The following is a 24,540-nucleotide window of genomic DNA, read 5'->3' on the forward strand; positions in this document are numbered from 1 at the left end:
GCAGCCTCCCTGCTCCTGGCTTGAACTCTTGCTCCCTTCATATGTCCCAGGCCAACAGGACTGGGTCTGAGTCACGTGCTTCCATCATGTGACCCCATCCAATCACTCCCTTCATGGCGGGGAAGGGAAGGGAAGCTCACCCCTTGCCAGTTCTGCTAGCAAGCTCTTCCTTACAAATTTGCTGCACATCTATGGTGTGTAAAAACCAGGATGGACAAAAGAGACATGCCACGCTAAGAGATCACACGCTGCCAAAGGTCCTTCTCTGAGTTAATACTGGGAAGAATTTCGTAACATTTTGCCTCTTCCTACAAAGATTCCTTTCATCGGCTGGGCCCCTGAGAGTCCTTGGCACAGTGGGGACCTTCCAGAGAGCCCCAGGTTTGGTCCTGATGGAAGCTACGTCATTTTACTCACACACAAGGTCAGTAAATTGCAAAAAACACTTACCGGTCCCAGCTCCTGCAAGGTGCTCAGATGCTTAATGCCCACTGAAATCAATGGGAGTTAGGCACCTAAAGACCTGGGAGGGTCTGGACCAAAGTCCCTGATTAATTAATCACTTTAGAACAGGAGCAGAAGCAGAACAAGAAACATCTTGGTCCGTCCCTACCCCCTCCCCAAAAAATTAAGGGCAAACCTCTGATTTCACTGGACTCTGTATTAGCGGGAGGGGAACAGTGCTAGTTAGAGCTGCTAGGAAGTAGGGCCAGATCCTCAAATGTCCTTCAGCTCCTAACCACCCTTGGGGACCAGCCCCTTAAGGGAGTGAATGGGGTGAAAGGGGCCGTCAGAGCTGCTGGGGAGCAGTCAATGAGAACGCAGGGGGCTGAGAGCTGTTGGGTTACAGCTGTTGTAGAAACTGCCCGCTCTGCTACACTCCCTTTCCCTCCAGGGCTGAGACCAGAACCCAGGAGTCCTGGCTCTCAGCCCCCTGCTCTGATCACTACACCCTGCTACGCTCCAGGGCTGATACCAGAAACCGGGAGTCTTGGCTCCCAGCCCCCTGCTCTGCTACACCCTACTCCCTTCCAGGGCTGAGAACAGAAACCAGGAGTCCTACTTTACTTTCATTATTTCGCTCAGCACAGCAAGTGAAAGCAGACTCTGTTTTGCCAGCTGCCCTTTCCGGCCACAAACCCCCACAAGGCTGGGGGTGCGAGGGAAGTTGTGCAAATATAGCAGGGGAAGTTACTTACATTTATTAACAAACAGCTTTATGGTCAATCATTTATACACAACATTAGGACATTCTGGCCTGCACTAAAATGTGCCAAAAGCAGATCCTGAGGGTCTGACCCTGCAGCCCTCACTCCCCACAAGGGTCCTGCTGAGTTCAACAGGACAGCCCCACAGAGCGCAGGGTCAGGTGCGGAGCATGACAAAGGCCCAGACCCTCAAAGGTGCGTAAGAGCCTCACTCTGACTGATTTCAATGGGGTGAAGTGCCTACATTGTATGGAGGATCTGGGCCAATGTCCCTTTAGGTCATGAGGATTGTGTATACCCCACACTGGCAGTGACAGGGTTACAGGAAGACTGACAGCTCAATTAGCCCCTTCTGGGGCATCTGGAGGGCAATGAAGGATTAGCCCCAGCTGGGGAGAAACCGGCTGGGCGGGCCCTATAAAAGAAGGACTGCAGGGCCAATAGGAGAGACCCAGGAGACAGGAAGAAGGGATTTTCTGCTCTCTGAGAATGGAACTACAAAGGGATCTGCAGGGAGCAGCTTGTGCTCTGGGACCATCCCTGAAGGGAGAGGGCAGCCAGAGATACATAAAGCAGGCCTGAGGGAAGAAGAAGTCTGAGGCTTAGTGGCTGGGGAGGAGACAGGCCTCCAGGGAGAAGGCCCAGGGGGCAGTACTCTGTCACAGAGCGCAGAAGAACTCTGCAGAGCAGCAAAGACTCTGGAGGGTGGGATCTGGAAAGGGGGGAAGTTTTCATTCTTTGAGCTGGGCCTTGGTTACCCCAGAAGGGCTGGGGCACTCAGTGTGAGCTGGCTGGAGGGCCAAGTCACTGCACAGACCCCTGAACTCCAGAGGAGCTACAATGCCAGATCTTGCCACGAGGAGGTGCTCCAGAATGGTGAGTCTATGCCAAGGACACACAAAATATGGTGGCTTGATTCCCCCCTCCGTGCCTCATGCACCCCCCACCAATCCCCTTCCTGTGTCAAAACCAAGATCAGCCTAGATCCCTAGGGGCCGTTAGCTCATCTAGCCAGACCTGTCGAACGCAGGCTGGTTCTCCCTGCACTGAGCCCCGTCACTTGTAAGCGAACACTTCAGCCCGAATGCTCAATGCCGTGTGATTGTGAGTGACCAAGAGCAGCTTTCCAGACCTGCCAGTTACTCAAGATGCAATGGGGATCATTAAACCATCAAACAAATATCCCTTGAACATGCCCCTGCCCTGGCTTGAGGTCTGGACAGGATCTGGGGCCAAACTGTCAAACTCTGGGCCAGAGCTGGGGCCAAAACATAAACCCAGAGCTAAACACTTGCAAGTGGGGTGGCTGAAGCATTCCCCAGGAAGAGGCTGATGTCTAGCTGTGAATGTGAAATGCTGCAGCGATGAGACAAGGATGCTGGTGGTGAACTGAAAGTGGGGTAAATAATGAGCGACAAAGAGCAATGCAAACAAATCTTCCCGCTTTGTGGCTGTCTAGGCACCTGGTTATGCTTTTCCCCAGGTTAGGGAGGAACGAACATCCCGCCACCCACCTCAGGTGGAGAATGGACCTGCTGCTGAACACTGTGCACAGCCAACGAGACTTGGCTTCCTTTGCTAGCCTGGGAAGTACTCGGCACCACCAGCCGCTGCAAAGGGATGATACAAAAGAAGTCCTGGTTAATGACCACCTCGCAGTCAGAGCAATGCCAAGTTCTGCTGGCCGCTGGGGAGCAGGGCTGGTCCTGGCCGGCGCTGGTCCAGAGGACTGCCCGAGTCGGGCAGCCGGCGCTAGTCCAGAGTGTAAGTGAAGCTGCATTGGCTTTGGGTAACCATACTCACCAGCACAGCCCAAGCCAGAGTGTCATTAGGAACAGTACTCGCAGGTACAGTCAATTTCCATTCAGCATGTTCAGTATTTATCTGGATTTGCCAACAGAACCGAGCCTAAACCAAAACGACTTCTTTGGTTCCCTGGGGAGCAGAAACCTTCATCTGCTTGTGTCTGGCCAATATCAAACAGGCTGTCCACTTGTGTCCCAAGGATGGGGGGGTGCCATTACTTGGGGATTTTAAACACTAGACAAACAAAGCAAAGCGAGAAATACACTGGCTGGGAAACAGGGTAGACTAAGGATCTAAGGGCTCTTCCATCTCTACCTTCTTTGAGTCAGTGAAAATAAAATGCAATGGGGCAAATTCTGTTGCGTTTCCTTTTTGTAGCTCTGAGGAATGGCTGCCTTCCATCATGCACACTGGCCAAGGATTTTTTTATTTCCCTTTCCAAATGCAACTGCAACCCGCCAAAACCTGGAGGCATGATGCAGCATTTGGGTCCCATTCTCTTCTCCTTGATCCACCTTCAGGAGATGCCAGCATGCAGAAAATCTTTGCAGCCAGTGGATAGGTGGTTTCTTCACCAGCCCGGCATGCAGACAACTGAGATGTGGTTTTAGGTTATCTGCAGTTCCTTTAGCACTGCACTGTCAAGGCAACTTCATTACCCAGGAAAAGGCTTTTCAGGTCATTCCTAAGTAGAATGTTAGCCGAAACAGACAAAGGTTAACCCAGGGTACTGTGAAGCAGGCGTGAAAGCTGGGCCAACTAGGAATAATGGGAAACTGTCTGGGACAGCATCTTGGCTTGGAGACCTGGCTGTGGAAGAGCCTCTCCAAAGGGAGGGGTGGGAGCCCCAACACTTGGGACTTTAAAATCTGACTGGATAAAACATTAGTGAATATACAAAGTTAAGCTCTAATAGAAGGGCTTGTGTCTCAGGCTCTCTTCCTGCTATAGTGTTCATCATGCTAGTCCAAACAGATGGACCTCAACTGGCATGTCTGAAGAGCCCATCACTGAGGTTTTAGGCACTACACACCGATTTCAAATTCCAGTAAGATCTGTCCAGATCAGACAGCCAAGACTCTGTCCAAATCTTTGCATGCGCGATTGGCTGTAGGGTTCTGATCTGTCTGGCGTCGTGGTGAGCGCTGACTCACCCTGACATCTCGCTATGGAGAAGGCTTTGTGATGGAGGAGGTCTGACCCATTAGGGTCACTGTAAATCAACATCAGAACCTCGTCATAGATCTAATAGGGAATAGAACCCAGCAGAAGCTGGGAAGCACAGATCTCCTCTGTAGCGTGTTCTGCTTAGGAGATGATTTCAGGCAGGCTTTTGACAGTCCCAAGCAACATTCTCATAAGAAAGCTAGGAAAATGTGGTCTAGATGAAATTACTGTAGAATGGGTACAAAACAGGTTTAAAGACCATCCTCAGTAGTTATCAACAGTTTGCTGTCAAACTGGGGGAACGTATCTACTAGAGTCTTGCAGGGGTCTGTCCTGAAACCGGTGCCATTCGGTGTTTTCATTAATGACTTGAATAATGGAATGGAGAGTATACTTATAAAATCTGAACATGACACCATGTTGGGAGGGGTTGCAAACACTTTGGAGGACAGGGTTAGAATTCAAAACCACTTTGAAAAATTGGAGAACAGGTCTGAAATCAACAAAGTGAAATTCAGTAAAGACAAGACCAGGCTTAAGAAGGAAAAATCAAATGCACAACTACAAAATGGGCAATAACTGGCCAGAGGGTAGCACTGCTGAAAAGGAGCTGAGAGTTGTAATGGATCACAAATGAAATATTTAATAGGAGCCAACAATGTGATGGAGTTGTGAAAAAGGGTAATATCATTCTGGGCTGTATTTGCAGGAGTGTGGCATTTAAGACATTGGAGGTAATTGTCCGGCTCTGCTCAGCATGGGTTAGGCCATAGCTGGAGTCCTGGCTACAGGGTGCCACACTTTAAGAAAGATGTGAACAAACTGGAGAGAGTCCACAGGAGAGCAACAAAAATGATGGAAGGTTTAGAAAACCTGACCTAAGAGGAAAGATTAAAAACCCTGGGCATGTTTAGTCTGGAGAAAAGCAGACTGGCGGGAAACCTGAGGCAAGTCTTCAAATATGCTAAGGGCTGTTACAAAGAGGACAATGATAAGCTGTTCTCCACATCCACTGAAGTAGGACAAGAAGGCATCATCTTAATCTGCAGCAAGGATTTATGTTAGATATTAGGAAAAACTTTCTAGCAAGGATAGTCAAGCTCTGGAACAGGCTTCCAAAGGAGGCTGGGGAACCCCCTCATTGGAGGTTTTTAAGAACAGGTTGGACAAACCACTGTCAGGGATGGTCTGGGTTCATTTAGTCCTGCCTCAGTGCTGGGGGCTGGACTAGACGACCTCTCGAGGTCCCTTCCAGCTGCACATTTCCATGACTCTGAGTCTCCATGCGATGTGCTAGCTGCAACTTCCTTTTCCTTCTGTAAAGCACTGTAGCCATGCCCAGCAATGTCCACCATTGCTGCAAATGCTCCCACCATTAACCTGGCAGGTTCGGTATGAAGAATCATCACACAGGAGTCGCTCTCCTCGATATCAGCAGAGGCGACAGATTTGGGGTCTGAACATCAGACTAGAAATATCTCAGCAACCCAAATCCAGGGGTTATTTAAATGTTAATCCTTCAGGGGCTTTTAGACGACATCTTTTAAACAGAGGTGCTGGGATAGGAAAGATCTCATGATGTGCTTCTTTTCTAAGGGAGATCGTTTAACTCTGTCCTTGGCCAAAGTTTCCCACTGTATCATCTGGTTGTGAGCTATCTCCCAGAGGCAGCTGCATTTCAGTGCTACTGTGTGTAGTCTGTGAACTGCTTTAGGATATATTTTATTCATTTCATGAGGAAGAAGGAAGCTGCCAAACCAACCACGGACTGGAAACATGGGAATGTTGCTTCCTCTCCTTAATCTTGCCTAGTTCAGTGTCTGCAACCCCACTGCTTGTGCGTAGCTGTCAAATCCACCTGAGTTTCAATCACAGATAAATTCAAGGCAAGACAACTTCTTGCCTGGCATTTTTTTTTTTTTAAACGTGAAAAGGAAAAGCCAGAGGCAGAGGGGACCAGAGTTTGCACAGAACTGAGTCTCCCTTGTGCTGGGCATGCTCCAGTCTGTCCCAGACATGGATTAAATCACTGTTTAGATCATGATTAGTGCGTGATTAGTACCCCGTCAGCTGTGCTAGATGATAGAAACTCACAAACCTTCTTGCAGTCTCCAGATGCCTGTCCATATGACTACAGCTGCATCTTCATTACAAATGTAATGCTTTACAAAGATAGCACCTTCTGTCAGAGGGCATCCCCCATACTATTCTGACTCATACTGCCTGCCCCAGGAGAAGTTGGTAAGAATTACCCCGGATTTGCAGATTGGGAAACTAAGTGGTAGAGAGAGTATGTGATTGGTTCAAAGTCACAGAGACAGTCAGGATGAGAATCCAGGAGTCCTGACTCCCAGCCCCCTGCTCTGACCACTCACCACTCCTTTCCCAGAGCTGGGAATAGAATTGAGGAGTCTTGCATGCCCTCAAAGTCCACCAGACAGACAGTCAGTGGATGAACCGGGAATGGAACCCAGATCTTCTGACATCTGTGTGTTGATTCTGTGCTTTAATCACATGACCATCCTCCTTTCTTAAGAAATGGTCACTGTTTTTAGAAGGTCCCTTCCACAGGCCAAACAGCCCTGCTCCCCCTTTGCCGGCACTGCAGGAGGAGCCTCTGCGTCTTCTGATGCCTGAGCCATCTTTGCTGCTGTGCATTCCAGTGAGAACAATGCTGGGAGCAAGTAACCCAAGCACTCCATAAAGGGTCTGATTAAATTCCCATTAAAGTAGGTGAAAAGGCTCCTATTGATGTCAATGAGAGTTGGATCTGGCCCTATATGACCAGGGATTAATTGAGCCCAATGGGTCCAGTTACCACTTAAATCCTAGGGCTACATTCAGTCCTGGAATAAGATAGGGCAGTAAGGCCTCTGATCCAGAATCAGACAGGGCCATAAATAATGGCGTCAGTTACGTGGGGTGCAAAGTGAGTGGAGAATCCGGTATAGATGCTATAAACCCCTCTGGCATTCAGTGGACATGCAAAACATATGTCAATTACACACATCAGTGGCTGAGTCAGATTAGTACAAAGGAGGCAGAACTCACCCAGCAGCTGTGAGGCCCTGTGACATGTAGGAACAACAGAGGGTGCTGTGCAAAACGCATGACAATTACACAGCAGGGAGATGCAAAATGCATGACAATTACACATCAAGGGGATGGAAGGCCTGGGGAAGTAGCCGGAAAAGCAAATAACAGACAGGGAAGATAAATGAGTTGGCAGAGCTTCTTTGATTGTCCATCCTCTTGTGATTTGCTTTTCCTGTTTCATGCCCCCTGACACCAGCTAAGTAAAATCCTGCTCCCATGTAAGACAATCCACCGTTTAGCCACTAACACAGAGATGCTGGTGCTGGGGGGGCTCCCTCCCCCCCCGGCTTTCAGCCATTTCCATCATATACAGGGTTTACAGTTTGGTTCAATGGCTCTCAGCACCCCCACTATACACATTGTTCCAGCTCCCCTGCACTGATGTCAATGAGGCCTGGATCCAACCCACTTCCATCCAGTCTTCTGACCAGCATTACACCCAACACGCAACCCCATTTAAGGCACCACTAAATCTGGACCCCAATCTCACTCAACAATAAGCTTCCCCTGCACAAGTTGGATTAATTGATCTGAATGATTCTTGCCCATCTCTAACTTCTAATATCCTAGCTGCTAACATGGCGTGTCGCAGAAGCCCTGTTATTTCCCTGGGTCAGCACGATCAGGTGCCCCTCATGCAGCCAGATTTTCCTCGGGCTTTTACAGCGGTGGAACTCCATCGTTCCCGAGGAGTTACTCCTGCTCTGCGCTGGTTGAAGGGAAAGGAGGGTAAGACCCTCAGGCTGCTAATTCTCGGTGTGCGAATGAACTCAGCGAGCAGTGAGGGAGCTGGGCCTACAGCTATGTTCGGGGGGCAGTTTAACACTGGGACGCTGTGAGCTGCAAGAGTGCCAAGCACAGGGAGTTGCGGGGGGGAAGCGTGGAAAAGCACAGGGCCTGGGGCTTTCTGAAACATCACTTACCTGCTGGGGCACTTGCACACCTGTTAGCTGGAGGGGGGATACCGACGGTGGCTTAGCCTGCACGCTGGCTTGAACCAACAGCCTCTGTCAAACAAAACACCCAGAGTTCAAGGTGAATGGAGGAAGCAGGAGTGATTACAGCAACAGCACCCAGGCATTCGCCGGTTATCCTCAGGCCCCAGCATTTAACAAAGAACCTGGAAGCAGAGGGCATCAACACACTTCACAAAGGGGATGAAGTATCATCAGCCCTGTTTGGTCCTAGGGCACAGAGCGGGGAGTGACCTGCCCAAATTCATACACTAACTTAGTGACAGAGCTGGGAACAGAACCCAGGAGTCCTGATTTCTGGTCCTCCCAACCCTGTAACTTCGAGACACACTCCCCTTCTAGAGCTGGGAATAGAAACTAGGAGTCCTGACTCCCAGCCCCCTGCTCTAACCACTAGCTCCCACTTCCCGCCCCCAAGCTCAGAACAGAATTCAGACATACAGCCCCCCAGCCTGCCCTAGACCACTAGAGCTGAAATGATTTCATGTTCACCAGGCCCAGAAGCAACAAACAAATCCAAGGAGCCCAATTCTAGCCTGATTTATTTCCCCTGCAACAAGTCTAACAGCACCCAGCTGCCCCCAGGAAGATCGCCTGCTTGTCCACCTACCTGCTGCGTGGCCTGGACTTGCTGCACCACCTGGGTTGGCACCCCAGACTGTGTGGCCGACGAGCCCGGACTGGACTCAGAGACGGAGTCACTGGGCCTCATGGCACCTTCTGGATTTCGGAAGAGGAGAAGAAAAGGTCACATGAAAAGTCTGAGGAAGGCAATTCGGAAAAGGTGTCCAAATCCCTCCTGTATATTTCAAGGGAGTTGCAAAGTGGACTGAGCACAGGACTGGTGTTGGGACCTATGGGGGGTTCTAGTCACAGTGCTGGGACGGGAATACAGCTCCCAGACTTGGGAATGGAACCCAGGTGTCCTGACTCCCAACCCCGTGGCTCAGTAGCTTCATGCCCACATGCAGAATGGAGCTCTCTGCCATCAGGCATAACTCCTCTGATTACTGTTCAGCACCCGGTGTGAATTTCAGCCTCTGCTTCTAACCGAAAGAAAAACCCAGCAACCGCCTCTACCAAAAACTAGTGAGAAAACAGGTGACTGAGGCCTCTGATACAGTCTGCTTGTTCGATGGATCCTTAACGCAAAGACATTCCCTGCAAAGCAAGCCAGGTACTTACGATCACAAGGAGTTGTACAGAGACAATCGTAAGACATGGTGCAGTGGGCACAGGGGTGTGCGTTTGTGTTTGCTCCCCTTCCTTGCGAGACAGGTAATAAAAGACCCAAGGCTTTTATAACCAGGAACCTTGGCCACCTAATCCCTGCCAGTTCTCACCAAAGCTCCAGTGAGGCTGGTTTAGAATAAACATCCCCATACTATTAGGTGCAATCCCAACCCTCTGATCCTTCCAGGGAGGAGTAGGGGGAGCTCATCTGGGGCTGATTCTAATCGAGAAGCAGGAGATCACGTTTCATGGGCGTCTCGTTTGACATTATCAACAGAAGAGTAGGAAAAAAACAGCTCAGCGACCTTCCAGGATGGTGAATTAGTCTGTTTCTTTCAGGCGCTTGAACAAATCAAGGGTAACGATGGGTTTATCAGCTTGGGAACTCCGGGAGGCAGGAGTGGCTAAGCGGGAAGCCCTTTTCCCACGTTAACAGCTATGATTCCATGGACCAGTGGAGATGGATTTTGAGGAAGCTTTTGCACGATGGGTCATATGGTGTCTGGTGCTCTGGCATTTATTGAACAATTGAGCGGGGCCCTAGCATTGGTAATGTGCAGAGTATCTGGCACTTGATAGTAACCATATTTGTGCTGGTTACTTTGCACACCACAGAATCGGAGACATTAACGATGGAAAAAACGTCTTAGTGCAGCCAGGCCTGATTCCTGCAATCTACTTTTCACGTAGGCAGCTGCACTGCTACCCCCAATGATTCTGATGCAGCTTCCAAAGCCGGAGGACCTCCTTCGACTGATCTGCCTGAACTCCCACGGACTTCAGTGAGCAGCCCTGGCCCCTTCTTTCCTAACCCAGACGTCGGGAGTTTGGACAGTGATCGGTTAGGTGAAACTTTGTCAAAAGCCTTCGGAAAATCCAATTCCACTGGCTCCCCCATGCCATCCAGCAGCACAGTGCCCCCTGTCATCACACTAGTTTGTTAAAAAGGAGGTGCCGTGGCCTACTGGACAGAGCACAGGACTGGGACATTTCCTAGCTCTGATACTGCTCTACAGAGCAACCTTGGGTGACTCACTTTGCCTCAGTCTCCCCATCTGTAAAATAGGGATGATGACAGTGAGCTACTTTGTAAAATGCTATGCAATCTATTGGTGAAAAGCGCTAGATAAAAACAAGGGACGGTTCTTTTTATTTTGTGGAAGATGCTCTGTAAAGCATTTTGACCAAAATTTCTGCCCTCGCCACTCATCAATAAGTGGCTGCAACCCTCTGCCCCAGAGGTAGGTGCATTTCAGTGAGTGTGTGTGTGTGCGCGTAGGTCGTGATCAAAGACCTGAGAGAAACGTTACATTATTATCATATTCCTTCCCTTTAAATTCCAGCTGCTCCAATTGAGATGAGTATTTCTAATGTGCCTAAAACTGCAACAGCCATTGATCCGACCGCACTGTAAGTTTACAAAGCATGTTGGGACCTGAGTTAAGCCCCACAGCTACCCTGCAAGGTAGGCAACTATAAGTATTATTACCTCTGCTGTTCAGATGGGGAAATGAACGTCAAAGGTATTAAGACGCCTAACTCCCATTCAGATCCAGGTGCCTACATAACTTTTGCAAAGGAAAACCAGCTCTTTGCGCTGTCTGCAAACATATTGATGCCCATTTCAATTAGATTAAGTGGGAGATGAATGCAGAAAGAAATCAGCCCCTACACAAGTTTCTAGGTGGTGAGATCTTTGCTCAGCTTTGCATCAAGCCACCCCCACCCCTCCTCCTTCACCTAAAGGCCAGATGGTAGGTAAACCTTTCATTATTATTGCTTTCCTTCTCTCTCTCTCTCGCTCCCTTTTTAAAGGCAGCAGAGCGTGGGTTCCTGGGATTACAAGGCATTTTGTGTTATTAGAACTGTTTCCACTGCTACACTGGTGGGGAGAGAGAGACGCTTGTCTGATTGCACCAGGGTCAGTGTTATTGACTATGGACCAGATCTCGCCAGGTGCTAGAGGGCAGCAGTCAGTGGCCGCTGCAGAGGCTCAGCACCTCTTGGCAACTTCTCTCCCGATGGAGTTGAGCACCTCCCAGGTAGGGTCCCCCTCTGGGTACGGCGCTGTTCACTTTGCTTATAGGTGCTGAAGAAAGCTGCGCCTGGAGTGCCCTAATGGCGTCCCAGGAGAAAGAAGTGATGCCCGAGAGAGGCATGCTCACTTCCTTCACAGTGCAGCAAAGCAGGGAACTGGATGATTGCTCTCCCAAGACCAGCTTCAGGGGCTTTCATCGCCACAGCTCTGAGCTGGCCCAGTAGGAAATGATTTCTGGAAGAGTGAAGGAGACCGATGTCTTCTAACTAACTACACCTCTACCCCGATATAACGCTGTCCTGGGGAGCCAAAAAATTTTACCGCGTTATAGGTGAAACCGCGTTATATTGAACATGCTTTGATCCACTGGAGCGTGCAGCCCCGCCCCCCCGGAGTGCTGCTTTACCGTGTTGTACCCGAATTCGTGTTATATCGGGTCGTGTTATATCAGGGTAGAGGTGTAGGTGGCTATGCACCACCCCTCACACACCCCCTCTAGCCAGCCAGGTACTCGATATTGGGGCCTGATTTTCAGAGGTGCTGACACCCACAGTTCCAGCTGAAGTCAATGGAGCTGCATCAATCTACACTTGGTGAGGATCTTAGCCTTTATGCCAGGGAACTAGAAGGAATAATACTTGTGGCAGATCTCTGGCCTGCATCACTCCAGGATGCAAACAGAAGGGTCAATCTATTATGACAGGGTCTGCACGGTGGAAAATCTGCCTTAGCTCACACTCCCCCTTGAGAATTACAACAAATTTTCTCTGAATAAAATCCGAGCCAGATTTAAAACCTAGCGTCTGCAGATAGCCCTTAATGGAACTGAACTGGAGGGGAGGGAAGTGTTGGGGGAAGTCTGCCAAAAAGATAAACTCCAGCTTTGGTTGTAGATGGATGTCTTAAGACCTTACAGGGAGTGGCTTGGTAGCTAGAAACCCAGCACCTTCTCCAATTAAACTTTCCACTGCTAGGAAAACACAATCTTGTTAAAACTCCCAACCGGAACATGAATCAAAAGGCTCAAGAGATTTCTCAACAGCTTAGGTGGAGCCTGATTATTATCTCAGGATGTCCAGTTTCTTTGGATGATATTTCATGCAACTCTGCAACACACGATTGAAGTCAGCGAGAATATTATCCGGCTGTTTTCCTTGCCTGCCCTCAGCTATTTAGTAACAATCTTCCTTTCTATAGGAAACCGACTGCTCCTGATCTGGGGATGTTTAGATCTAGAAGGGATGGTTGGTTGGTTCTGATTCAGAGTTAACTGGAAATGTTCCGCCTATTAACCCATCTCTTTCTACTGCTTATGCAGACCCTGGCCTGAATCACAAGAACGTGCTACTGTAAGGGTTTCTTAGCATGATCTCACGGGACAAAGGGCCTTCACACACCTGCCTTCTGAGACAGAAACTAGAATATAGCCCAGTACAAATTGTGGTATTTATGGATGGAGTTCAGTTCTTAATGCATCTTAACAAACTTGCAAGCACTCAAGTGGCTCTACTTACTCACCATTCATCTACTCCAGTGATGACTTAAAGGATTGGGAAACCTGCCTTACAGTGATAGACTCAAGGAGCTCAATCTAACCAAGAAAAGGCTAAGGGGTGACTTGATCACAGCCTGCAAGTACCTGCATGGGAAACAAAACTTTGATAATGGGCTCTTCAATCTGGCAGCCATAGGTCTAAGAAGCTCGGATGGCTGGAAGCTAGACAAATTCAGCCTAGACGTAAGGCGTACATTTTTAACAGTTAGGGTAATTAACCACTGGAAAAATTTAACAAGAGCTGTGCTGGATTCTCCATCGCTAGCAATTTTTAAATCAAGACTAGATGTTTTTCTAAAAGATCTGCTCTCGTACACACAGGAATTAATTCAGGGAAGTCCTATGGCCTGTGTTATACAGGAGGTCAAACTAGAGGATCACAACAGTCTCTACTGGCTTTATAATCTATGAAACCTGGATAGATTGGCTCTAGACCAATAAATAATGTGGCTACAACAGTACACAGCCATCGTAATAGATAGGTTCTACAGTGACTAACCTACGTTTTTATGACTTCTTGTTTCTGTTAGACCTGCAGAGGAAACCCTGTCCTGGGAGAATGAGCTGGATTCTATTCTAACTTGTGCATCACCAACGGAATACACTAAATTCCAAATTCAAATCTGAATTGATGATGCGTAAGCTGGAAAGAACCTGGCTTGACTCCCTGACCTCAGGGGGAGTTTGCAGTCTGGTAGCATTACATTATTATCTTTTCACTTGAAAAGCGAGTACATCTGTATCCGGAGTTGTCGAGAGATGATAAAGGAGGAGCCTCACGTAGACATTCTCAATAGGAGCAGTACATTGGAATAAGTCCATCTCTTGCTGAAAGTCTCTTGATGTATGGTTAGTTCTCAGTGGAGAGTCAGCTCTCCAGATCACTGTATAAAGGTGCCTCTGTTTGTTTACCTGAGCCTGTTCCACAGCTTGGATTTATTTTAAAGCGCGTGTTCTATTCTGAAGAGTGATCATTGCTCCTTCTTACCTCTCAGACATTCGCCCTGGCAGGATCTACCGGTAGAGGCAACAGTCAGATTTGGCTGCTTCTCACTCTGATTAGCCCTGCGGAGCCAAGAGAGCTCTGGGAGAGCAAGGTAGAGTCTCTTGTGGCTCATGCCTCATCGAGAGAATTGCTGATTCAATTCTGAGGGGGTTACAAAGGCAATGGGGCTGCACAGCTGTTCCTGGGGACAGAGATTCCCTGCAGAGCCATATTACTGGTACTGACCCAGAGGATGGCAAGAGGCCAGTGTGACAGGGAAGATCAGGCAGAGAGGAAGGATGGTTCCAGTAGTTCAGGCACTGGCATGGGATTTGGGAGACCCAGTTCAATTCCCTGCTCTGCCCACAAACTCCCTGTGTGAATTTCACCAGCTCACTTAGTCTCTCTGGGCCTCAGTTATTCATCTGTAAAATGGGGATAAAAATATTTTCCTGCTGCCCACGGGGGGCCTGAGGGTAAATACAACAGAGACTGTGAGGTGCTCAGATACTGTGGTGATCCAGGTCATAGAAGGACCTAAAACAGATAAGAAGGAGTTCATGCCCATCTATTGCAGGCAGAGGTGATTGATATTTGTTTCAATTATATACATGTACCCGGAGGCTGTGTCCATAGACAGATGACATAAACGTCTGGGCCTGATCCTGTTCTCACTGAAGTCAATGGTCTCCTGAGGGAGCAAGACTGGAATAAACATACAAAGTGTTCTGCTGAAAGGGGTTAGCAGTTAATCTTGTATCTAAAGACAATCCCAGATCTCACTAAAACTTATGTTTGTGGCAAGCATAGTTTTAGGCCCAAAAGAAGAAACAATCAAGACCCTTTAGGTAGCAGAGACAGTTGTGAACATGGAAGCTACTGCCCAAACCACTGGGTCACATGGTAGGTCAGAGCTAAGTTGTATGGGCCGAGTGGTTTTCCTGGTTGCAAACACAGGGACTAGGCTGTCGGTTGCTGCCTGTGTGTGTTGGAAGAAACAGCCAGGAGTGTGAGAGTGACCTTGAGGTGAGGCAGAGTGTCTAAGCTTCTTGGGCACAGAGCTCACCGGAGGCTCAGGCATGGGAATTTCTGAGGGAGGAAATTGCCTGCTGCTGTTTGTTTCTATGGTCAGAGAAAACAGCACTCTGGACATTTTTTTGGAAATAAACAAGATAAACCAAGAATATACCTGGCTCCTATAATCAATCCCTCAGCCTAAACAATTCTGAAAGGCCCCTGACATTAACTAACCACTCAGGCTGAAGGAGCAACCATAACATGTGAGAAGCCATGAGGTTTTCCCCCACCACACTCCTCCCAGACTTACCGGACACTGTGACTATGATATACTGCTGTGGGGCTGGTGCTGGAGTTTGTTGGCCTGTGGCCTGAGCCTGTGGCTGTGGGGCCTGGATTTCCGAGACATACTGTTTCTGAGTGGCTGGTTGCTGCGGGCTTTGCAATTCCGCTACATACTGTTGCTGGGCTGCTGCTGGTGCCGTTGTTGTCGCCGTCGTCGCCGGCTGTTGCTGCGCCTGTTGCTGTTGTGACTGTTGCTGAGCTGCCTGTAATTCCGTAACGTACGCCTGTGTTGCCATACCAACAGTGGGGAAAATGATAATAAATAAGGCTTTTTTTTTTGCTTCCTTTTGTTGAGAAAAAAAAGAGGAAAAAACAAAATAAAAAAAGAAAGAAAAAAAAACCAATTAATCAATTGCAAAGCGATCTGGGGATAGAAACAGCTCCCTGCTGTTCTATTCGTTAAGCAATAACTTAATTACACCCCATGGTTAATAACTAATTACAGTCAATTACAGCAGGAAAAAGCAGTAGCAGAGTTCATCTTTCTCTGCGGAAACAGGCCTGGAAAAGTAACGGTTCTGGAGAAACCTGTTCAGAACCAATCCCCACATTTTGATTGGATGCAATTTACGAAGCTGCATCAATTATCTCCCAAATCCCCACCACTACAACATACCCTTTTTAACCATACTGAAATTAGAGATCAGCCTGCTTCTGCTCTCGCGTCCACTAAGGGAAATCTGCAGTAACTACATCAAAGCCAATGGGCATGAGGGAGAGGAGAAGCAAGCCCTTAAGCTGGCATTTTTGGTAGTGGCCTCGGATTGTGGGTGCCCAACTTGAGGCGCCTTGGGCCCAGTTTCCAGGGGTGCTGAGTGCCTGCATCTCCAAATGAAGCTGGGAGTTTGGAAATTGCATTCATTTCCACATAATAAATGATCAAGCTTCCCCTTGATGGATCAACTTCAACCCCAGGGGCTACTCTCCTCTTACGCCATGGCTGGATTTGGCCCAGCACATGGGAAAGGATAGCTTTGTGCTCAGACGCGAAACCCACTAGACCAGATTCTGCAAATCAGTGCCACTGATGTAAATACACAGCTTCACATCAATAGAGCAGAATTTCGTCTCCAGGCCTGCTGGAGGTTCTGACAGCATCACCAGCTCACCCCTTGTGAGTCTGAGTCCTGTGCAGTTCACTGTGTCGGAGATTCATGGATAAAATTTAACTAAAACAAGGTCCCGTCAGCTCCTGCGGATATGGAAACATCCCAGGACACTTTTCAAAAGAGTCTCTGATTCATGGCCAAAATTTCCCCTCTTTTTGCTGTTGTGCACCTGCTGATTGCCCCTCTAAGCCCCAGAAGTGGCTGCATTTCATTGGTGGTGTATGTTGAAGGGTTTACAAGAAGCTTTGCAGTGAAAAGTGCTATGCAAAAGTCAAATATTATTAGAAATCTGAAGGTCTGAAGCAGGCCCGATCATCACTAAGAGGGTGGTGAAACACTGGAATGCGTTACCTAGGGAGGTGGTAGAATCTCCTTCCTTAGAGGTTTTTAAGGTCAGGCTTGACAAAGCCCTGGCTGGGATGATTTAACTGGGAATTGGTCCTGCTTTGAGCAGGGGGTTGGACTAGATGACCTTCTGGGGTCCCTTCCAACCCTGATATTCTATGATTCTATGATTCTATGATCAGAAGGGTGCCAGGCCTCAGATATATTAGAGAAGGAGAGCGCTCACTCTTACGCCTGACACACATCACACTTCCTGTTACTGAGCATGTTCATGTTTCAAGCGAGCCCATGGTGGTAGACTCCAGTCTACAATAATCCCTTGACACTCTCAAGCACTCTTGGACTGAGGATCTTAAAGCAATTTACAAGCATTAGTTAATGAGGCATCTCAAAGCCTCTGGGAGATGCTAGTGACGTGGGCAAACTGAGGCATGGAGCGAAGAAGTGACTTTTCCCAAGCACACACAAATGAGTCAGTGGCAGAGTTAGGACCAGATCTAGATTTCTTTCCAACTGGTCCCTTACTCTACCCACCAGACCACAATACCTTCTAGCCTCGTAGAACCTCACCATCCTGACTGTCAGCCTTAGTCTGATCTAAGGGTAAGAGCAGGAGCCTGGAAGTCAGATCTCCTGGGTCCCACTTTCCAATCCATCAATGGAGTCAACTGGAGGAGCTCAGCTGAGTCATTTTGCCCCTTGGTGCCTCGGTTTCCCCATCTGTAAAACAGGGATACCACTGAGGATTGATTAATATTTGTAAAGCAAGCTGAGCTCCTCGGAGGGGAAGTGTTCTGAGGAAGGGCATGAAGACACTCCACTCAGCTTTGCACACCCCAGTTCATTTCCCGCTCTGCTAAAGATAAGGACAGAAGCTCAGACAGCAGCATTTCTGACGTATGTGCTCCTACGCAAGGGTCTCTGAGGGAGAAGTCATAAGAATCACGCACTGTAAGCAGCAGACAAGGCCATCAGTTGCTTCTCAGAGACAACAGCCCAGACTCCAGAGTTATGGCTGCCTGAAGCTTTTCGACAACAGTTTTCATTTGTCACTCTGATCTGCCAAAGCTCCCACCCCAGAGCCGTTCTAGGGCTGCCTGTTTGCCCTTAGTGTGCTTCCCAGCTCCATGCCTCCCAGCTGTCACTCGCATCACAGCTCTCCCTGTCCCTTCCACCTTGGTGGCTCTCAGAGCCCACAGAGCTACTTTAGCCTTTTATTTTACTCAGCAGTAACACAAGGAATCTACAGACCTGTACCCTGTAAGACACTGGCTAAAGCAGGTTAACATAAGTAAAGCAGGCCCATGACTCTTAGCACTGATAAAATGTCCTGACAGTTACCCTAGATTTTGGGAAACTGGGAACTGCTTGCTCAAGAGAGGGAGCTGGTTCATAACGATACCAGGCAACCTCAGGAACACTGAGCAGAGCCTGGGCTTGGGTATTTTCAGATAGAATAGTTGGTAGATGTTTAACCACAAACTTGCTTTAGCAATAGGTAATGTCTATGATAATGAGCTAAAAAACATTAATATCTTAACCTACAGGATAAGGGCACCCTGATATTCTGAGGGGGAGGAAGCTGGATATGGACATGGAAGGCTGGGCATCTGAATAAATATTCATGATAGTGCCAAGGCCCCATAATAGGCCAAGCCCCCATGTAGCAGGGGTTGGGTTTCCATCAGTGACCCTTCAGCTTTTCATTGTTATCTACCACCAACCTTTGGGTGTGGGCGTTCCGGACCATAGGACTCATTGGGCATGCCAGGGACAGGGCTGGTCCTTTGTCTCTCACCGCCAGGTCCCCAAGGAAGGGTGTGAGTAGATACAAGTATCTGAGCATACACACACACATCCCTACCTTTAAAGGTCTTTTCACCCAGCAGCACTGCACACTTCTGCCACAACTGCAGCTGGGAGAGATGGCTTAGAGTAGGGGTTCCACCCCCGGCCCATGCGATAAAAACTCCCCAGCCCACCTGGGCCACAATAACTAGTTTTCTGCATAGAAAATCCAGGGCCGGCGTTAGGGGGTAGCAAGCATGTTAGGTGTCTGGGACCCCATACTGCAGGGGCCCCCGCAAAACTACATTGTTCAGGCTTCAGTTTCAGCCCCATATGGCAGGGCTCAGGGCCCCGAGCCTCAGCCCCATGCGGTGGGGCTTTGGCTTTCTACCCTGGGCAACAGCGAGTTTAATACTGGCCCTGCTTGGTGGCCTCCCTGAAACCTGCTCACGGCCTTCCGGAGGCCCCGGATCCTGGGTTGAGAACCACTGGCTTAGAGATCGAAGCATCTAAGCATGCCTAGAGCCTCTGGGAAGGAGAAGTTCTAGTTCTTAAAGCAGACCTTTGAGCTGGTTCTATTCCCCGCTCTGAGAGGTATGTGTGATCTAAGAGTCAAGACACCTGGATTCTATGCCCATCTCTGTGACCTTGAGTGAGCCATCCCCTGTGCCTCAGTTTTCCAATATGTAAAATGGGGATAAGGACAATAACCTCCTGTGGAGACAGAGAGGATTACTTAGTTAATATCTGCAAATCTTACTGAAGATGTGAAGAGCTTCTGACCCAATGAAAAGATGTCTCTTTTCCTACATTACTAAGTGTCCCCTATGGATCATTTGCAGCCGTAGGCACATGCTGCTAAGCAGGCATTTCCCACATGCCAACAGCACTGCGATAGCCAGGATTGCTTTCTGGCAGGCAGGGAGGCCACAGCATGTGCAAAGCTGCAGTGCTCAGCTTAAGGCACAAGGCACAATCCACATTCCAAAGGTTCCTGTGCCCTTGATCACTCCTTTAGGAACATGCCAATCTTGGAAATAACCTGTCTGTTTTTAGATCCATTCCCCACCCCCGGGATGAATCACAGCAAACAAATACGGGTCCTGATTCTCCAAGATGCTGAAGAGCCTGTGTGGGTGTGTGGCCCCTTCTGAGGCAAGTTCCTGGCTCCAGCCACTTGCTGATTCTTCTAACGCTGCAGAGCAAGAGGGCCAATCTCTCAAACCAGGCACATAAAACCTTCTAAAAGGGCCTCCGGATTGCATTAAACTGTCCTCCTCCCCCAGAACAAAGGAACACTCCGGGCTACTGAATGCCCCAATCAGAGAATACATCCCACAGGTCTTCACCAACAGAGGCTGCTACGATTTGTGGATGGTGCTTTTTTTAAAGCACACAGTAGTCTAACAATATGCTATGGAAGCTTCCTCTACACAAGATGAATGCAAATGGCAGACAGCTGGGAGACTCAGTGACCACTGCGAATGAGAGAGAGACATTCCAATCCAGCTGCAAGGTGCTGGGGGAACTGGCTGGTTCAGGGATCACCTCTAGGCTGCTGGTCCCAGTCTACATTGGTAATTTGGTAGTGACCAAAAGTTGCAGCTTCTAGGGTTTCTTTAGTGACCCATGTGAAATGAGTTTGGAAGTGGTCAGAGGCCAATTCCTAGTGACCACCTTAGGGGCTTGGCCATATTCTAGTTCCTACTGGGTTGGGATAACAGCACAGGACAGGTGGCTTTTTCAGGGTAGACAGGATTGGAGTGTGTTTAAACAATGATCCTGAATTATGCTGCACATAATGGTTTATTCTCATAGAATCACAAAAATGTCAGACTGGCAGGAATCTCAAGAGGGTCATTAAATCCAGCCCCCGAGAGTATCCCTGACAAGTGTCTGTCTAACCTATTCCTAAAAACCTACAATGATGGGGATTCCACAACATGCCTTGGAAGCCTGTTCCTGTCCTTTGCTATCCTTCTAGTTAGAAAGCTTTTCCTAATATCTGTCCTAAACCTCCTGTCCTGCAAATTAAGCCAATTCCTTCTAGTCCTACCTTCAGCGGCCATGGAGAATAAGTGATCACCATCCTCCTTGTATCAGCCCTGAACATATTTGAAACTGCTCTCAGGTCCCCCCTCAGTCGACCTTTCCAAGACTAAACATGTCCAGTTTTTTATTTTGTCCTGATAGTTCAGATTTTCTAAACCTTCCATAATTTTTGTTGCTCTCCTGTGGACTCTCTCCAGTTTGTCCACATCTTTCTTAAAGTGTGACTCCCAGAACTGGACTCAGAACTCCGGCTGAGGCCTCACCAGTGCCACGCAGAGTGGGACAACTACCTCCTGTGTCTTATATATGACACTTGTGTTAATACACCCCAAAATTATATTAACCTTTTTCGCAACTGCATCACATTATTGACTCATATTTCAACTTGTGATCCACTATGACCCGTTTTCAGCTTTATTACCACCTAGCCATTTATTCCTCGTTTTATACTTGTGCATTTGATTTTTCCTTCCTAAGTGCAGTACTGTGCACTTGTCTTTACTGAATTTCATCTTGTTGATTTCAGACCAATTCTCTAATTTGTCAAGGTCATTTTGAATTCTAATCCTATTCTCCCAAGTGCTTGCAATCTCTCCCAGTTTGGTGTCATCTGCATACACACCACTCCATTACCCAGGTCATTAGTGAAAATATTGAATAGTACTGGACTCCAGACAGACCTGTGCCAGGTCCCACTAGATACTTCATACCCATTTGACAACAAACCATTGATAGCTACTCTTTGAGTACAGTTTGTCAACCAGCTATGCACCCATTTTATGCTAATTTCATCTAGACCACTTTCTCCAGTTTGAGACTGTCATGTGAGACTGTGTCAGAAGCCGTACTAAAATCCAGATATATCATGTCTACTGCATCTGCTAGCCCAGTAATGCTGCCACAGAAGGAAATTAGATTGGTTTGGCATGATTTGTTCTTGACAAATACATGCTGACTATTACCTATAACCCTATTGTCCTCTAGGTGCTTACAAACTGATTATTAAATAATTTGTTCCTCTATCTTCCCAAGTATCAAAGTTAGGCTGGCTCATCTATAATTCCCCAGGTCGTCTTTGTCCTTTTTAAAGACAAGTATTATGATTGCCGTTCTCCACTCCTCTGGGACCTCACCCATCCTCCAGGAGTTATCGAAGATAATTGCTAACGGTTCCAAGGATTGCTTCAGCTAGTTCCCTAAGCACCCTAGGATAAATTTAATCAGGCCCTGACAACTTGAATACTTCTAATTTATCTAAATATTCTCATCTACCCTGCAAGCCTGAACCAGGCTTCCATAGTATGTGGGGACAACAATGGTGTGAACAAGTTCCCTCAGCATGTTAGGATTTACAGTGGGACCTAGCTGACTGTCTTGGCTAATGGTTAAATGGGCCATACTTGCCTCTTACCCCAGAGTGGGTCCCTCCAAGGCTGAAGGTGGGAAGCTTGCACAGAGGAAGCTTGCCTTGTCATTGTTCTGCAGAGCGATCTCAATCCAACACCTTTCATCAGCAAGAAATTCACCAAGGTTTGAAGGTTAAAAACTCTTACAAAATGAGCTCAAATAACAATAACTATCTCATGTTCCTGTAGAGCCTTTTCCTTCTAAAGAATCCCAGGGAGCTTATGAAACTGGCATGCATGTTACACATTGGCATTATCACTAAAATGCAGCCATCTCTGGGGGGGAATGTGGCAGCTGTTTAACAGCACACAGCAAGCATATAGTTTAGGAGAGGGAGTGAAGAAGCCCATATCCAGCTGAAACTGCAGAGGCAAAATGGAATCACCTGAACTAGAATTTGGCCAGGAACCTCAATTTAACAGCCTGAGTCTTGTGATTAAATCTCATATTTCATAATGTGCAGGACCCAGTCTAGAGGTGCTTTATGTGGGAGTGTAAGCACACAAAGATGCTTGAGAAGATCCATGTCTGCTGCACAAAGGGGGGGAACCACAGCAACAAAGACCCCAGTGTCTGCCAACTTTGCAGTTCTGAGCTACTGCATGAGAACCTGAAGGTGAAATTGGTGAGGAAATAAAAGTGAAACTGACCAGTCTGTTTTCACTGACCAAATTCAGCCCTAGACCCAACATAAATAGTGAGAAGTAAACCAGATTTGTAAAATCTTTTCATTTTATAAATTGAAGGTGTCAGGAGTAACACAGCTAATGATAATTACTAATATTCTTTACTTCTCTAACACTGTCTATTGCAAACATTTATGAATTAAATTTCTTAATGCTTTTGGGAGGTAGGTATCATTATGTTCATCTTTCAGAGAGAGAAACTGAGGCACAGAGCGGTTAATGTGGTTTACCTGAAGTCAAAGAGGAAGCCTCTCGTATAGCTAGAAATAGAATCCAGAACTTCTAACTCCCAGTCCTGTACTTTAATCACAAAACTACCCTTCCTTTCCAAGAAAGGCAGGAACACTTTTAAAAAACATATGCTCTTTAACCTGAGCATGTCCCTGTACTGTATTTGTGTTGATTTTAGTGTTTAATAACACAAAGTATCCACTCACACCAGCTCCACTGGCCCTTTAAAACGACAGATTTGTCTCGCCAAGGATCAAAGCAACAGACTATTCTGCCTATCTTGTCTCTTTTTCTCATCTGACACAGCAGCATGGTTTGTTCTCCAGTTAGATCCTGTGAACAGCATCCTCCCTTCCACATGCATGAGACAAAGTGCTGGAATCTCTTCACAAAACATGTGATTTGCTTAAAACGGACCAGTTAACACTGGCTGGGGCAGACTGATACAAAAGGGCATGGATGACAGGAACGGATTAAAACTCTCTAGGCTTTTGGAATGACAAATTTACAGCCAAGATCCCTGATTAGACGGTGTGATCCTGTAAGGTGATGGGCACCCTCAACTCCCTCTGGCTTCAAGAGATGTTGAGGGCACTCAGCACCTCGCAAGTTTATATCCTGTATCCCGACTTTTGCAACGTAAGAGCCTTCTCTTCCTTCTCACTCAGCCTAAACTGATCAATGTCCATTCAACTCCTAGTAGCTATTCCCCCCAAGCCTCATCTCTATATATAACAACATCTCATTCCTCCCCATTTTACCTATCCCCTTGCAATTTATTTGTGAAATGCCCAGAAGGAGGTCAAGGGGAAAGTCACACAAAGGATCCACAGCCACAGACCAAGATAAACGCAGCATCATAATAAAGTTATTTAATAGTAATGCGAACCACAGGAAAATATACAGAAGGAGCAAATCCACCCCCTACTGAACTTTTAAAGCCAGGGAATGGGTAATTTAGAGCCAGGGAGAAGGTAATTTCCCTGGTGAATGGTCCCCATCCCTAATTTTCCTAAATTGCTCCAATTCTGTTGACAGGATTCAATTTACTGAGGACTTTCATGGGTTTGGAAATTGTTTCCAGCGTCTGAGAAATGTGATCATGCTGTGTCTGCTCTGTGGTATTTTGATGCTATGTTGTGATCTCCCAGTGCCATAGTGTGACAACACAACAATGCTTTGACACACTGTCAAAATGACATTTTGCACAAGCATGAGCAGTGGCAGCTTTGATGCCATTTTGACACACTAGTGACATGTCACCCACAGCGTGAGGGTGTTTTGAGACGTCAGCGTGCTGCCTGGTGGAGTGATGACGTTTCAAAGGCACTGTCACCTCCCGTCACCTTTTGACTCCACATGACGGCCATCGGGTTAAGACATGAAGTTTTCAACATATCATCTTCGCATCTTGTGGCACAACGCTGCTCGGAGGCAAGGCCCCCTTTTGCCAGGACGAGTTTGACATCATACGATGATATTATAATGCACCATCTGT

General features: G+C 47.7%; 1 protein-coding gene across 5 annotated transcripts in view; it reads right to left on the reverse strand.

Moving 5' to 3' along the window:
• The window catches only part of RFX1 (regulatory factor X1), a 49,300-nt gene that overhangs the window by 23,708 nt on the left and 1,052 nt on the right, over nt 1-24,540 (reverse strand). For 2 of the 5 annotated variants that reach the window (XM_073318835.2, XM_073318832.2), the window contains exons 2-5: nt 15,390-15,708; nt 8,862-8,971; nt 8,201-8,284; nt 2,723-2,818 (exon numbers count right to left, since the gene is read on the reverse strand). In XM_073318835.2, coding sequence (XP_073174936.1) covers nt 2,723-2,818; nt 8,201-8,284; nt 8,862-8,971; nt 15,390-15,660 — 561 coding nt within the window. In that variant the 5' untranslated portion in view covers nt 15,661-15,708. Of the gene's footprint in view, nt 1-2,722; nt 2,819-8,200; nt 8,285-8,861; nt 8,972-15,389; nt 15,709-22,129; nt 22,344-24,540 lie in introns of those variants that run through there. The other 3 variants (XM_073318834.2, XM_073318836.2, XM_073318833.2) reach the window with 2 other exon arrangements.

This window comes from Lepidochelys kempii, chromosome 20 (assembly GCF_965140285.1).
Source record: "Lepidochelys kempii isolate rLepKem1 chromosome 20, rLepKem1.hap1, whole genome shotgun sequence".
Taxonomy (NCBI): Eukaryota; Metazoa; Chordata; order Testudines; family Cheloniidae; genus Lepidochelys; species Lepidochelys kempii.